Raw genomic sequence first — 17,461 nt, 5'->3', positions numbered from 1 at the left:
CTCTATTACAATTTTTACAACCTCTAAAATGTGGCAACGCAACAATCAGTCTCAGTCTTCAGCAGAACAAGAGCAACAAACAAGAAACTGAAATAAAAAGGTACCTTTTTCCCTTAAAGTGGTTTCCAAAGTGGTTTTGGAAAGTCTGAAATTTGTTTAATCTGACTCAAACCTCAGTGGTTTATGATGCCTTTACTCAGTTGCAAAACACTTTATGACTGTATAGACTGAATTTGAAATAGCGCTTTGCTGTCTTAAGACAGTAAATAAACCGAACAAAAGGTCTTTCTATGGAGATTTAAACAGCAAGACTGAATCCACAGATCTGATCTGTTGACCATATCCAATTTTTTGTCCCATCTGTTTGCAATCACTAAGACTATCCAACTGTGTTTACAGTATAGCGCTACACAGTCCAAATGGATCTCTGCTTTTAGTACGCAATGCAGAGTCAGGAACCAAGAACTGATTCTCATTTAGAAGTGGTTCCTTTTAGTTTCCAAACTAAAAAAAAATAAAAAATAAGAAATAAAATAAAAATACTGAAACTGAAAACTGTATTTGGTTCCACCAGTTGTGAATCATATTAAAGTACTCCAGCTGTGGTATTTATATATATATATATATATATATACAGTACAACCAATGAATTCACATGGATTATCGGTTTGAATCAGTCTGATGGCTCACTTACTGACTGAACTGGTCTGAGAGGTTCTAACTCAATGAATGCTGTCATTTTCTTCGTCATGTCAAATGGAAAATAAACCAAGAACTTTTTATACGTTATGTCGTTGTCACGATATCAGTCAGCTCTCACTATGGACTGCATTTCCCACAAGCCCAGCAACTGGAACTAATTACACACAGACACCTGTTGTCTGTGCGGAGCACTATAAAGGTTGCTCTCACACACACACTCACTGCGAAGTATTGATTATGTTGATGATTGTCTGTCTGTTCGCTACTGTGCCGTGCCTAGCGATTCCTGAGCCCGAGTCTAATCTGTCTGTTCCTGTGTTTTGATCTTCTGCCTTTGTTTGACTTCGCAGTGACATTAAAGCTGCACTTGGATCCGACCCTGCCTTCTCGTATCCTTCCTTCCGTAACAGAATACTTCGCCACCGAGGATCCAGCAGCCGTGTCTGGCCGCTCCAATTGAGGATGGAGTTGGCAAAAGAACTGGTCCGTCTACGACAGGGAGCACAAACCCTCGAGAACCATATCCAGACCTTTATAGACATTGCACACTATGCAGACCTGCCGGATTTTATGCTGATTGACTTTTTTGCTCATGGACTAAATGAGCCACTGAAAGCTCACCTTGTCCGGGATGGTCCTCGTGGATCACTGGCCCAATGTATGGATTATGCGCTTCTGGTGTCTGGATCTTCATTCACTGTGGGTGAGGCCGATCCCGTTCCTGTAATGGCGGCCCTTGCAGAGATTCATCCCGTCGCAGCTAAGGAACCAGAGCCGTGTCTGTCCACGGCTGTTCCCCTTGAATTGACCACAAAACGCCCGAGGTTGGTCTCCAGTGTGGAGGATCCCCCGCTGAGATCGGTGCTAGCGGCTGGTGTGTCCGTGTTCTCAGCGCTGGTAACCCCTCTAAGCTCAGCGGCGGCGCCTGCTGTAGGAGAAGCCGAGGAGGCGACACCCACTACGGACCATCCAGAGGTGGCGGCCATTGCTGCAGAACCTCTCAGGGAAATGGCATATGCTCTAGCTCCCCTCACGGTGGTGAGTCCTATTCCTGAACTGTCTGCTTGTCTGAATTCTGCGGGTAACTCTGATTCTGAACTGTCTGCTTCTCTGAATTCTACTGATAACTCTGATTTTGATCTGTCTGCCCGTCCTGTCACGACTATGGAGGTTGTTTGTGAGCTCACTGACCGTCCTGTAACGGCTATGGAGGCTGCCTGTGAACTCACCTCCTGTCCTATCACGGCTACAGAGGCCGTTTGTGAGCTCTTTACCTGTCCTGTCACGGCTATGGAGGCCGTCTGTGAACTCACTTCCTGTCCTACCAACGGAGGCACGAGAGCTCACCTCTCCCCCGGCCTCCCCCTACCCTTCTATATCATCTAGCGGTTGCAATTACATCAGCAGATTCAGCACATTCGCGATAGAAAAGCGGCGCTTTTACGTTATGGTATTACAACTGTGAAATTACAAACAAAAAATACACATTCTGAGACATGAACTGAAATGAATTGTGAATTTTATTAACATTAAATCGTCCTCCTCCCATTTTCACCTCAAAATTATGGGGAGCTGTGCCTCCCCTGCCTCCCCCGATGAGCCGCCACTATATATACAGTGTTGGGCAAGTTACTTCCAAAATGTAATACATTATATATTACTAGTTATACTGTCTTTTGAAAGTAATTAGTTACATTACAATATTACTGTCTCTGAATTGTAATGCATTACACTACTTTTGAGTTACTTTCACCAAAATATCCACATATGTTTTTTGATCTGTCTGCCCGTCCTGTCACGACTACGGAGGTCGTTTGTGAGCTCACTGACCGTCCTGTCACGGCTATGGAGGCCGCCTGTGAACTCACTTCCTGTCCTGTCACGGCTATAGAGGCCGTTTGCGAACTCTCTGACCGTCCTGTCACGGCTATGGAGGCCGGCTGTGAACTCACTTCCTGTCCTGTCACGGCTACAGAGGCCGTTTGTGAGCTCTTTACCTGTCCTGTCACGGCTATGGAGGCCGTCTGTGAATTCACTGCTCATCCTGTCACGGCTATGGAGGCCGTTTGTGAACTCCCTTCCCGTCCTGTCACGGCTATGGAGGCTGTTTATGAGCTCTTTGCTTGTCCTGTCATGGCTAAGGAGGCCGAGTATGAACTTTTCGCCTGTTCATTTGTGGATAAATATCCTTCCTTCCATAACAACACAATGCAAAATAAATAATACATAACGTCACAAACGAATGTCATAACACTTTTAATAAAAGTATTCATTTTATTATAGACAATATTTTCATATTATGCAATAGCTTTTTACCTAATGTATTTGAAAAAATGATTAGGCTATTTATAATGTTACATATTTCATTGCCAATGTTAAAATTCTTTTTAATATGCTTTCTCACTTCTTAAAAATTATGCAAAACAAAATGACAAATGTTTACTTTAACAAGCCGTCACGTATTTGCGAGCTGCAGCGGTAATCTGTTAAGCGAGAACGAGAAGTTTAAAGTTTACAGGCTTCTGTACGTCGTCCGCCCGCAGCGTCTTCTGTAATTTCTAACGGTTCGATTCTCTTAAGTCTGCATTCGATGCATCCTCGATTTCAAGAACACATCAGGGCACTTTCATGCGTCCTCTGTACTTGCGTTCAGTTAATGATGACGTAGAGCGAGAACACAAGGACGCAAGATCGCATAAGAACGCATATTGAGAAACGGCCATTGAAACTTTTCTATCATGACATTTGTTGTCATGACATCCAGTGAGCTTATGACGTTTGACATAATCGGGCAACATTTCACCGCTAATATGAGTATTTTTATTTTTTGTTATCACTTAGATCAGTGATCCTCAAATCTGGCTCGCGAGATCCACTTTCCATACATTGAGTTATTTGTGGCGGCCCGTCACAATATCAAAACTGACCGCCACAAATAGATTTTCCAAAAGGATTCTACTTCGTTGAATAAACTGAAAAATGTAAATGCAGCGCAGGTGTTTTTATATGAATGTATCATTGAAAAGAACCTTCATAAAAGCTTTGATGTCATTTTCATTTCCTCTTTCCTAGCGTTTGTGAGCACAGTGCTTTTTTGATTACAGCCGTTACCGGGGAGACCGCTATATCTCTGCTCCAATAAGCGCCTCCTGCTGGCAGAGAATGAATTTGCATTTGCAAGTCTGTGGGAAACACTGGTGTCTGTCAACAAACATAAACAAAAAGCATGCTTCAGAACTGTTTTGAGAAGGTGCTTTGAGCCATGTAGTATTACTATGAATTAGGCTACTACTACTACTAATACTATCGCCATCTTGGGCCCTGCAATAATCATTTACTCAAACTTGCTTTTATGAGATAAAGGGAAATAAATAAATAAAATCGGCCAAACATATTGGTTTTCTGAAGTACTCCTGAGCCCATGTGGCTATATTTAACACCGCAGCATGACGGTTTCTTATGCAATGCCATCTGAGGGCTCAAAGGTCAAGCACATTCAACTGAGGTTTCCTGCCTTGCCCTACATGTCCTGTGATTTCTCTGGATTCCCTGAAACTTTTCACAATAGTACGTGTGGTAGTTGGTGAAAGACCTAAATTCTTTGCAATTTTGCATTGCGAAATGTGATTTTTGATTTGTTTGACACTTCTCTCATGAAATTTGGCACAAAGTTAAAGAGAATGAACAAATCACAGATTCTTGATTTGATTACATTTTTACAAAACGTCCTAACTTCTCTGGAATTGGGGTTGTAAATGTATAAAGACATAATTAAGTTGAGACAGAAGAAACGTTTAGATGCAAATATCAGTAAAAAATTATACTGTCAGACCTGGATTAAGCAAAATTGGTCTGGACAAACTGTATTTTGTATTTATTGCTACTGTGGCTACTGGACATAAACTGATCAGCCACAATTTTACATCAATTGAAAAAAAAAGTATAGGAATGTTGCATAAAATATTCTGATATGCATCTTTGTGCAACAGTGTTTCTAGAGTTTTAAATAAAGGCAGCATAACAAATGCACCATATTTTCTTGTTTACCATAAACATTAACATAAGAAAATTTGAAAAGAAAAAAAATATTTGAAAACAAAGCAGGATTTGAAGTGTCCAAGTGTACCTTTCGTCCTGCAGTGTTTCCAGACTTGATGATGACAGTAGTCTGTGGTGCACGACTCAGCAGCGCTACAACAGACTGACGGATTTTAGCCACTTCATGCACATAAAAAGTTAATGGGTGAAAAACCCGGTGGGCAAAGAATGTGAAGACAACGACTGCATGAGAATCACCAGCTATTTCATCAATATCATTGCTGATATAATGCAGGTTGGTAATGAGCAATTTACTAAATCGTAAAGGAACACCATGTGGCCTCCAGTGAATAATGATATTATTTTTCAATTCCACAGCCATCAGGGGTCCACCTGTACAAGGAGTGTGGAGGTCCATTCTTTTTAAATCTAAAAAAAGATCATCAAAACTTACATTAGACTAATTTCTTTATTAATTTCTTAAACAGCAGTCCCAAGAAGTATACTGGCAAATAAGGAATAGTTCACCCAGAAATCACCCATTTACTTTCCTTCATGTCATTTCAAAACTGTTTGACTTTCCTTCTTTTTCAGAACACAGACAAAAAAGATATTCTGACAAACATGTCAATTGTCTTTTTTTATATAATGAAAGTCAACGGGGTCCAATGTTGTTCTGCACACCATTGACTTTCACTATTAGAAGAAAAATAAATAAATATAGGAAGTTTGGAACAACAAATAAATAAATTACTAATAATGAATCAGTTATGACAGAATTTTAATTTTTGGTGCACTATATCTTTTTGAGCGACGCTGAAATATGTACATGTCAGAACAAACTTTCATAAGCCATTTTTGTAATGGCATTTTGCAAGTTTAAAACCTAAATGTTTTGCTTGAAAAGTGTGCTAAATTGTTTGATACTTTTGGACTTTCCATAGACTTCTATTACTTGTATACTGAACAAATTATATTTTATATCCCCTAACCCTAAACCTACCCCTTACAAGAAACCTGTTTGCATTGTTACACTTTCAGATAAACATCATTAATATTTTTTTCCCCTCGTGGGGACCGTAGGCCGGCCCCTACAATGTCAAAAATATCAGGTTTTACTTCCTTGTGGGGACATTAGGTCCCCTCAATGTAGCATAAACAAGTACACACACACACACACACACACACACACACACACACACATAATTAATTAATTAATTAAATATTTTTCTTAAAGGGGTCATCGGATGCAAAACTCCCTTTTACATGTTGTTTGAACAGCAGTGTGTGTACACAACCACCCTATAATGATAAAAATCCAATGATAAAAATCCAGTGGTATTTTTTTAATCTCTATAAATAATATCCCCTTTTTCAAATCAAGCCATTCTCAGCTTCTTGGCTGTGTGACGTCACACAGACCAAGAACGCTCCCACGGTAGTTGATTGACACAGCCGTCTTACCTTAGACCCGCCCCGAGTGAGCTGTGAACAGTCCGACCGCCATTATTTCGACGCCGGAGAATGGTACGTAGACAAGAATGGCTCCTAAGCGATTGAGGTGTTTTGTTATTGGATGTAATAATGAACATAGCAGTTGTCATTTACTCCTGACATCTGAGCCGTTGAAGACGCAGAGGATTAACGTTACTTTTGTTTTTGAAGGGAATGCCCCCTCCGATTTACCTAAATGCATCTATGTTCGTGCGAATCATTTGTGATCCAGCTTCAGATGAAGTGAGTGTAAGGGTTTTTTATGAAACTTTGCAAATCGCCCTTTCCTATAAATGTGCGAGTTAGCAAGTTTTGCGGCTAAATGCAGCTAAATGCGCCTAAAGTAAACAGGACGGCTCGTCACTCCACAGAAGAGAGGGGCGGGGTGAGCAGAGCTCATTAGCATTTAAAGGGAAATTGCAACAAAACGGGTTGCTGTGAAAAGAGCTGATTTTAAAGGGTCATGAAACCCCCCGTTTCAGCACTGGTTAGTTCTCACCACAGTTTTAAAAAACACTAAAAAAGTGGGTGTGGTGCACTGAGGAGCGGAGGAGGGGAAAGAGGGGAGACAGACAGCACAGACAGCTTCGGTTTCAGACAGTTTAATTTCACTCCCATCAAGTTAATAAATGCACAAATAAATGCACAGCCATTTGCATTCTGCATCGAAAACATGTATGAACGCGCTGTTGCACCTCTGATAACGTTAGGCTTATTCTGCAGCGTTTATATAAGCCTTTTGACGGGTGTCACAGAGCTGTAAAAACAGTTACATGGTTACATGAATCGCGTTTGTGCCGAACTCTTATTACAAAGCAAAAACAAACACTCTCCTTCGATCCATGAACGTTTCTCTCAGTTAATGTGCGCGATCTGCGATCCGCAGTTAATGTGGATATACGTTTCCAAGATGGCGGCGCGTGCACACGCTGCGGCTTCTCTCTCTCCCGACAGAACGGTGTTTTCGTGTTTTTTATCTTGTGAGTCGCAGTGTTTTTGTACGTATTCGTCGCGTCTATCTGTCTCTAAGCGCACATACAGTCGTGAGTTTCTGCTCGATGTCGGTAGAACCACATTTTTAGAGCTAAACTCCGCGGACGGACTGACAACACCGCAGCACTGGCCAGGAAAGCACAGCAGTGTCTCTACTTCCTCTGCAAACTGAGAAGAGCCAGAGCCCCGGTCCCCATCATGTGCACCTTCTACAAAGGCACCACACCCGTCTCACCCGCAAAGCCCTCTGCATTGCAGGTGATCCCACCCACCCAACACACAGCTTCTTCAGTCTGCTGCCATCAGGGAGGAGACTGCGGAGTCTCCAGGCCAGGACCAGCAGACTGAAGGACAGCTTCATCCATCAGGCTTTCAGGAAGCTGAACTCCCTCCGGACCTTGCCCCCCCCACCCTCCTCTCTTTTGCCCCACGCACCTCTGAGCTCTGACCCCCCTGAATTTATGCATGTAAATTCCTTATTTAATTTATATTACACATTCATGCTATCAAGTCTTAAAGAAAATAATGACAACAAAGTCATATTGTTGAATTACTTGCCTGGCACATTTTTTTCCAAATACTCAAACCACTGCCTTGTGGTGGAGTCTCCCAACAAGTAGACAATTTTGTTTTTAAGGCAATCTCCCATTCGTGTAGAATTGAACTGTTGAGTGTTGCATACAAAAGACTTCCAAATATCTTTCAAATAGAACCCAGCAGGAACTGGTGTTGTCAAGCCAGATCTGCATCTCTCCGTTGTGCCTAAAGCAAAGAAACATTTACCTGAAAAGACTGTTATCATTGTTCATTCTCTTGTAACTTTACATTAGATTTCAGATGGTATCAGTCCTCTGATATGTGGTCCATGTATATTTTGACCATTTTATATTTGCGAAAAATAAAGAAAATGTAGAGGATATTGTATGAACAAAAGTAAAATGAGATAAATTGTTTTATAGCTTGAATTTTTCATTCACTGAAACATTGCCTATGTGTGCATGATAATATTTAACATTAAGATTAATAAGATTAAGAAGAATATTATGATGAATAACAACAACAACAACAACAACACACTGCTATTTACTTTCTTCTTATTATAATCCAAACAGGGAAAGAAATGGTCAAAATATGTTAATACATACTCCATATGTTAACATACCAATGCCTTCAGTGTTGGGAAGGACATTTATGCTTGTTTTGTCTCCAGTAATAGCAACATTTGTTAATTTCCTGTGGATAAATAATAATAATACATTTTCTACTTTTTTAACATTTTATAATTCTTATGAAATTAATTTTGAATCCTTTCAAACTTACTTTGAAAAAAGTTTATTCTCAAAACGATTTAATGGGCTTTCAAAACGTCCCATGGAGTGACCAACTAGTTTGTCACAGGAAAGTTTCTTCGGTCTCTCACACTGCCACTCCGTCCCTGTTTTTATATCCTTATACTCACAGCAGCATTTGCCTTTCCTCAAACTTCTTTCGGCACCCCACTTAAGATTACATTCTACTACTTCACTGATCCTGGTGTTCTTGGTTCCTGGCCCTTCAAAGTGGCCATTATAGTGGCTGCGTGGGAATGAAGACTCCCTGTATTTTTTAAGAATCTGCACAACCTCACTGGAGTGCTCAAGACGTACAAAAACTTGTGCCTGCCCTTCCCAGGGAAGAAGAAGAACAAAAGAGTAAGTCCCGTTACGATGATCCACAACCTCCCCGTACAGACTTGCCTTCAAGAAGCATAAAAAAGGTTAAGTAATTACTAATGTCTTTTGGTAAAGTAAGCTTATAAACATAAACATAATATGTAATATTTTGTAAATAAATTAACAATTAACAGGCAATCGAAACTCAATATGACAAATGTTTGTATATTGATTTGTACAAAAATGTATCATAAAATATTAAATAAACACACCTTTAGCTTTGAATTGAAAAGCTTTGCTTGGAAAAAATCTCCTCCATATGTTTTCAGGTTCTTGTTGTGGTCTCTGGCTGTGATAACAATGGAGATGCTATCTCCCACTTTGTAACTCTTTTTCAGTTCCACAATAGAGAATGTTGAGTGGACTGGATTTGTGCTCAGATCCAGCTGAGTGATTTGTTGATCTGGACCAGGCCAGTCGAGAGCCTTCTGTAGTCTTTCCCACTCCTCATCACTGATTCCAATGTCAAGTGTGGATTTTGCAAAAGAGGAATTATTCATTTGAATTACTGATTTAGGTCTGGGGGGCAGAAATGGTCTCATTTGAATCCCATCATTCAGTCCACATAGAGCCTGAGAGAGGACGAGGATATCAGTCATACCAAATTCCTTTTTTTTTCAATAAATGTTTAAAGTTGAGTGTACACTGTAAAAAAAATCCACCTATTCCACTTACTGAAAAACATAAGCTCAGTTGCTGCCTTAAATTTTTAAATATAATAAACTTTCAACTTAAATGAAAGCTGCAAACAGCAATGAAAGGGCCCTCGCACCCGGGCTCACTGCCACCCAGTGGCTTTAGGAAAACAGCAAACGGTGTGCAATATGCATTTAAAGTGGTAAATATAAGAGGAATATGTCAAAGTAATTTATATGTTCCAAACACCCTGCTGCCAGCTGGTGGCGCTATGATTATAACTAAATGTTGGCATATAGATGCCTTCAGGCCAGGACTTTTATCAAACATGTGAAGTCTGGTGCAGAATGAACATGGTATGTTCGAGTTAGTGTAAAGCATGATATATCCTGTTGCCAACAGGTGGCGCTATGATTATAACTGAATATTGACATGTTGATGTCTTCATGCCAGTATTCTTACCAAACATGTGAAGTTTGGTGCAGATCGGACATTGCATGTTTAAGTTACTGTAAACCAAGTCATTTCCTGTTGCCAGTAAGTGGCGGTATGATTATAACTGAATATTGCCCTTAAAGGGGTCATATGATGCTGCTAAAAAGAACATTATGAAGATTAACCCTGTATAGACTGACATGAAATAATAGTCTGAAATGTATTTATTTATTTCGTTTTGGAAATGGAACCGTTTATAGAACCTTTAATAAGATAAAATAAGAGATTGTTATATTTGATACATCAGGCTCATATTGTATAATATAGAATATATTGAGAATAAGAATAAGGTGCTCTTTTCTGTTAAAGAAAAAGCAGCTCAGTTTTATTCAGAGGCCCAAACTGAGCAAAAATATGCAATTTGATGCAGTTTCTGACATTTATGTGGTCAAAAAGAAAGATGAAATTCTGATAGAAGTCAATGAGATCTTTATAACAGTATAAAGTATTACGCTACATACATAAAGTGCATATAAATATCAGTTTTCACTCTTTATGTTCCAATAATGTCTTAGTAAGATGATATTTAAATGCTTAGTTTTAGGATCAAAACATATAATGCAATGCAATGCAATGATGATTGAGAAAAGACCAAATAAACAGTTCTCAAAAGCCTGATGATCATATTTGCGACTCGTGATTTTTCTAAAAAATGATGTATGGATAATCAAGTAAACCTAAGCTTCAGTACAGTAAATGTTCAACTTCAAATATTAATTAAAGCTGCAAGCAGCGATGAAAGGGCCCTCGCACCCGGGCTCACCGCCACCCGGTGGCTTTAGGAAAACGGCTAACGGTGGGCAATATGAATTTAAAGTGATAAATATAGGAGGAATGTGTCAGTCATTTATATGTGCCAAACTTCCTACTGCCAGCTGGTGGCGCTATGACTGTAACTGAATGTTGGCATGTAGATGTTTCTAGACCAGGACTTTTATCAAATCTGTGAAGTTTGGTGCAGATTGAACATGGTATGTTTGAGTTAGTGTAAAACATGACATTTCCTGTTGCCAACAGGTGGCGCTATAAATTATAACTGAATATTGTAAATGTTTTCAGGCCAGGACTCTTACCAAACATGTGAAGTTAGGGGCAGACCAGACATTGCATGTTTAAGTTAGTGTAAAACAAGTCATTTCCTGTTGCCAGCAGGTGGCACTATGATTATAACGGAATATTGGCCTTAAGATGTGTAAGGCAGGACACTTATCAAACATGTGAAGTTTAGGGCAGATCAGACATTGCATGTTTAAGAGTGTAAAACAAGTAATTTCCTGTTGCTAGCAGGTGGCACTATGATTATAATGGAACATTGTCCTTAAGATGTGTTAAGGCCAGGACTCTTATCAAACGTGCTCATCAGCTCGTTAGTAAAGACTGCAAGAACTAAATTGGGTGTGTCTGATTAGGGAGACATACAAAATGTGCAGGGCAGGGGGTCCTCCAGGACAGGTTTGGGAACCACTGATTTAGATGTTTTGTTCATTGGGATGTCATTGTAAGGTTTAATTGTCTATTTAATAAGCATATGTGTCATAGCAAGGCGGCATGTGTGTGTGCAGCGATAGAGTTTCCCAAATTTATTTTATTTTGCACAATACAATGACAATAAAGACTTTATTTTCTTAATTTTTTACTTGCATCAAACTTGTGTCTTTTCACATAAATAGAATGTTTAATACGCCAATAAATTAGACCTACATCATTTTTCATTGCACCATTTTTGTGTCTTCCTTACAAAAGAACACAAAGATGCACATTGTTAAAAACACAAAGGCACAAATACAAATGCAATTATTGCATTTAATATATTTAGCAGTAATATATTTTTCTGGCCAATGTGAGCTGTTGACTGTATGGGGCAGCGCAATCGACACGCTTTGTATTTGAGCCTAGCGTGACGTGTCAGTGAGGTAACGAAGCTTAATTTTCACAGGTCACGTAACAGCTTCATTTCAAGCAATGCTCCGGAACACTGTTTCGAAGCACTAGTGTGTCAAAACTCTATCATCACTCTAATCAAACGTGAAGTTTGAGTCAGATTGGACATTGTATGCATGAGTTACAACAACTTCCTGTTTGATGGCATTAATAGCAAGCTTTAGCACATAGTAAATGTTACTAGCATGTTTGAGCATGTTTCTTGTTTGTTTAGCACACAATGGCATATTTTACTGTATTGCTAATACTGCATCACAGATTTAAACATGTCACTTCCTGTTGACAGTAGGTGGCGCTATAACTATAACTGAATCTTGGCATGTCGATGTGTTCAGGCCAGGACTCTCATCAAACATGTTAAGTTTGGGGCAGATTGGACACTGCATGCCTGTGTTACAGCAACTTCCTGTTTCACTGCATTAATAGCATGCTTTAGCACTTAGCTAAGTGTTGCTAGCATGTTTTAGTGTGTTTCTTGGATGTTACCAGCCTATTTAACACTTGCTGGCGCTTTTTAATATGTTGCTAGGAGTCCATAACAGTGTAAAACATGTCACTTCCTGTTGCCAGCAGGTGACACTATGATTATAAGCGAATATGGGGATGTAGATGTCTTCAGGCCAGGACTCTTATCAAACATGCAACGTTTGGGTCAGATTGGACACTGCATGCCTGAGTTACAGCAACTTCCTGTTTCATTGCATTAATAGCATACTTTAGCACTTAGCTAAGTTTTGCTAGCATATTTTAGCATGTGTCTAGCATGTTGCTAGCCTATTTAGCACTTGCTGACACTGGCCGTTTTTCAAACGGAAGGCTGCATCCTCCAGAGGTCGCATTTGTAGGCTGCATATGTCATAAAGAAAATCTTATTTTAGAATATTAACAGTTATAAATTTGACCATTATTCTTAGTTAAGCATAAATTGTTGTAATGTGCTTATGACTCGCGAATGTAATGCTTGGTTAACTGAAATAAACCAGGCTTGATGAGGTATGCAGCCTCTAAATGCGACATCAGGAAGATGCAGCCTTCCGTTTGAGAAACGGACACTTTTTAATATGCTCCTAGGAGTCCATAACAGTGTTAACCATGAAATTTCCTGTTGCCAGCAGGTGGCCCTATGACTATAACTGAATATGGGCATGGACATGTGTTCAGGACTGAACACCTATCAAACGTGTGAAGTTTGGGGCAGATCGTACATTGCTTGCCTGAGTTACAGCAACTCCCTGTTTCATGGCAAAACATCAAAATTTATCAGGCCACCAGGGACACGCCCTTTCACGAAAACTCAAGATCTTCGCAATATAGCATCGCAAAGGCGTTATGATTACACTCAGCAAATTTGAAGATGATCCGATTAAAACTGTGGGAGGAGTTCGTTAAAGTACGAGGCCTGAAAATGGTAAAAACTGTACAAAAATCGTACAGGAAATTCAAAATAATGGACTCCCTGTTGGGTTTCGGATTTTGAACCAGGAGACATTTTGTAGGTAATGGTGTGTTACATGTGTCTACCGATTTTCGTACATGTACGTGAAATGTAGCTCGAGGGGCACTTCGTTGAATTTTATAGGTGGCGCTATCGAGCCATTTTGCCACACCCGCTTCTGATACCCATATTGTAAATTTTCGCAAGTTCTGATGCGTGTGCAAAGTTTAATGAGTTTTGGAGCATATTTAGGCCCTCAAAAATACTAAGTGCACTAAGTGCAAATAGCTATAGATTCTATTGTTGAAGCAAGTTATGTGGTGAGTGAGTTGATCGCTAAAGCGGGAAAGCCATTCACAGAAGGGCAGTTTATAAAGGATTCCATGCAGAAAGTTGCTGATATTCTTTGTCCAGAAAAGCACAGCAATGGCCCCCAGCCAATTTGAGTTTGAGACCCCTGATTTACACTATGTTAAAATAGCAGGGTTTTCTGATATTTATACTGCTTAACGCAAATAGTGGCAATTATCTGCACCTCAGCATTGTAGTATATTATAAAACAGTATGCAATAACAATCCACCTGGGACGGCTTCTGCGTATGACAGTTAGCGGAAGTGAGAGAAAAGCTCCCCCCGGAGCTGTGTGAGGCACGTTTAATTATGGGTGGATGCTCTTTATTTGACTACTTTTGGACTGTTGAAAAAAACACCTGCCCACTGCCATTATAAAGCTTGGAAGAGCAAGGACATGTTTTTAATATAACTCCGATTGGATTTGAAAGAAGTCTGAAAGAAGAGTCATATACACCTAGAATGGCTTGAGGGTGAGTAAAACATGGGCTAATTTTCATTTTTGGGTGAGTTAACCCTTTAAGCTTTTCCATTTTAAACATTCAAGAGATTTTAAAGCATGTAAGCACAAGTAGATGCAAAAGAGCTTAAGAGTACTCACGTGCTGTGTTCAGTACGCACACACAGAGCCGCCTCCCAGACAGTGCGCATTTGAGTTCTCTTTTCTTGTTTTCTTGCACTTGAATGAACAAATACACCTCGACAATTTATTCAAGCACAAAAAGATGCAAAAGAGCTTAATTCAGCACCCGCATGCTGTGTTCTATGTGCACAGGGCACAGACACAGAGCCGCGTCTCACAGTCCGCGAACACCGAATTGAGATTTGCATCTTCTTGACCTTGAACAAAATTATGTTGAAATATCCATCTTGGCGAGTATCCTCTACTAAATGTCAGTTATGCCTTAGGTGAACATAAACAGTTGAGAAAGAAATAATCATATGTGTATCACTATACTGGATCTATGCATTTTGTCTTAAAGGGGTCATATGACGTTGCTAAAATTTGGTGTATTGCAATGTGTTTATGCAGTTTAAGGTTCAAAAAACACATTATTTTCCACATAATGCACATTATTGTTGCTCCTCTATGCCCCGCCTTTCTGAAAAGCGTCGATTTTTACTAAGATCATCGTTCTGAAAAGCGAGGTGTACGCTGATTGGCCAGCTATCCAGTGTGTTGTGATTGGCTGAATACCTCAAGCATGTGACGGAAATGTTACGCCCCTTAACATACTGTGATGCCGTCTCCCAGTGCGACGAGACAAAACCAATAAAACCCATTACAAACGAGGCATTTGTTGCATCCAGTGGGGACATAATTACTGATCGTAATGACTTATACTGTCTTTTTACACATTGTGTTGCATATCGCGCCACATAAACATAAAACCATGTCTGCATTTGTGATCGGAGAAAAGACAAACAACAAGCGCTACTCTACACTGCTCAAAACTCGCGTTTGAATCATCAGTGGCAAATTCTTTAAATATGAAAACGTACTTACAGGCTGTGCATCAGAAGCGCCAGACTATCCTTGCAAAGTTGGAATTGCCCCACTTTATAGAAATAGCCTTTGTGCACAGACGCATTGTATAAATAAACAGTCCTCCGTAAAATGCGCTGCACACATCTGAATATTTGGGTTGAACTGTTCTGGAACAGTGTTGTAAATACAACCTAACCACTGATTTCTAGTTGTGTCCTCTTTTGGAAGGCCAAACAAAGTAGTTTCGCTTTCACAACGAAACACACAGCGTCCCCACGACATGATGGCGGCGGCAACAATACTACAACGTGAATCAAAGTTACGCCTTCTTTCTTTGCATGAACATGTGGGCGGTGTTATGCAAATCTTCCCACATCGTGACGTAGACATGTGGGGGCATGTTTGAACGAGGCGTTTTAGGAGGGCGTGGACGAGTCTTAACTTTTATAAAGAATATCTCTTTGGGTTTGAGACTTTAGTCTTTGCAACTTTAGGGATCTTATCTATGCACGAACAGCTTGTAACACTCCAAAGAGAAAGGAAAATTTAAAATTGCATCATATGACCCCTTTAAAGTGGCCGTGTCTAATTTACTAGCTGCTGTCAGTGTCCTTAATGTTAAACCAAAAAAATAGAGAGAAAACCACTCAATGCTCTTGACTGAATTACTTTTGCAATTTTACAAGAATTAATCTACATTTATTTTATACAGTGAAGTCTTTGCAATGCTGTTTTACATTTGATTATTCGGTTTCTGTACCTGAACACCTACAAACTTGAAAAAATAAGGATGGGCATACTGATCCTGAAGTATCGATATATTATTTAAATTGAACGTTATAAAATCATATTGATCATGTTCTATCCTGTAATGTTACAGTTTTTTTCAACTGCTTACACACATTTTAAAAACTTTGCCTCTTGTTTTTCAAAACTTTACACACAAATCCAAGAATTCCACACACAAAATGCAAAATGCCTCACATCTCTTGCGAAAAATGAAGCACCGCATTCAAAATATCACAAACACATCTCAAACGCAAACATTTGCAAATATCTTTGCCATGATATCAATTCCTGTTAGATTTTTTTGTCACATAGAGAATTTTGTGTTGTGTTTTGCAAAAAGTGTTTTATGAAATTGAAAACTGAGTCAAAGGTCGAGAATTAGCGTATCGTTTTGCAGATTTGGTGTGTGGTTCTGCTGTTTGAGTGTCAGGTTTCAGAAATTGTGTGACAAGTAAAGTTCCTCTTCAGGAACTCGAGCTGCGTCGGAACGCCTTCTGTGACCATGCTCTGAATCACATTTGAAATCAGTCCAATAGCTGAGTGGGACGTCACGGGCGGGTGTGCTTTCTGTCATTCAGCGAAGCGCTCTGTGTGTGTCAATCATATTTATTGTTGTCTGTCAATTGTGAATAAGTTCATAAGCTCCAGCTATGTCTAAGGTTCACACTAAGACTAAGCATTTCAAGGGCGAGAGCAAGCCACGTTATAGGTTGTGTGTTCCTCCCTGCCCACATTACATCATGGGTGGGGATACACACAGCCTGTGCGTGGTTTGCTTGGGAGCGAAGCACGTAAAGAGTCGGCTCTCGAGGGGGCCGGCTGCCCGCATTGCGAGCATCTCCCACTGCGTATGCTTCGCTCCCGGAGGGCTCTCTTCGAGGAGGGAGCCTTCGCCAGAAGGCTTCCATCGAAGCGGACCAGCGGCTGCATTCATGGGGTTCGCAATTGGATCTGGCGGAGGGAATGGAGATGGGCGAGTCCCTATCTCCTTCCTCACCCACTAGATCCAGCGCCTGATCGCTGGGATCGGAAGCCCATTCTGCGGCTACATCCTCCCGGGGTGAGGGCTCAACGCTCCACCTGTCTTCCTCCTCCGAGGTTGACGTGGATGGCGTAGAAGAGGTTTCGCCCCCTCAATCGCCCCAGTATGAGGAGCTAACTGCCCTCCAAGCCGCTGCGTACAACATCAGCGCTGGTGGGCAAGGGGTACGCGGCAGCAGGTCAGGCCGGTGCGTGTCTGCACACGATGTCTGTGTTACAGGCATACCAGGCAGACCTGTTTAAAGAGCTTGATGAGGGCGAGGAACTTAACTCCGATAACATCGAGGAGTCAATTCCGTCGTCGACAGGGACCAGGAGGCTCGTAAACAGGCGGCGGTGTTTCAG

The 17,461-nt window shown here is 40.5% G+C and overlaps 1 protein-coding gene across 1 annotated transcript in view; it reads right to left on the bottom strand.

The window, feature by feature from the left end:
• LOC107687540 (NXPE family member 3-like) overlaps positions 1-9,439 on the bottom strand; it is a 19,415-nt gene extending 9,976 nt beyond the window's left edge. Inside the window, exons 1-5 of the mRNA XM_016484916.1 lie at positions 9,152-9,439; positions 8,548-8,963; positions 8,390-8,460; positions 7,786-7,989; positions 4,829-5,169 (exon numbers count right to left, since the gene is read on the bottom strand). Of these exons, the coding sequence (XP_016340402.1) occupies positions 4,829-5,169; positions 7,786-7,989; positions 8,390-8,460; positions 8,548-8,963; positions 9,152-9,439 (1,320 nt within the window). The remainder of the gene's footprint in view (positions 1-4,828; positions 5,170-7,785; positions 7,990-8,389; positions 8,461-8,547; positions 8,964-9,151) is intronic.
• Positions 9,440-17,461: the final 8,022 nt, after the last annotated feature.

Source organism: Sinocyclocheilus anshuiensis, unplaced genomic scaffold (genome assembly GCF_001515605.1).
Source record: "Sinocyclocheilus anshuiensis isolate Anshui unplaced genomic scaffold, SAMN03320099.WGS_v1.1 scaffold870, whole genome shotgun sequence".
NCBI lineage: Eukaryota > Metazoa > Chordata > Actinopteri > Cypriniformes > Cyprinidae > Sinocyclocheilus > Sinocyclocheilus anshuiensis.
This window is presented reverse-complemented; position numbering and strand designations above follow the sequence as displayed.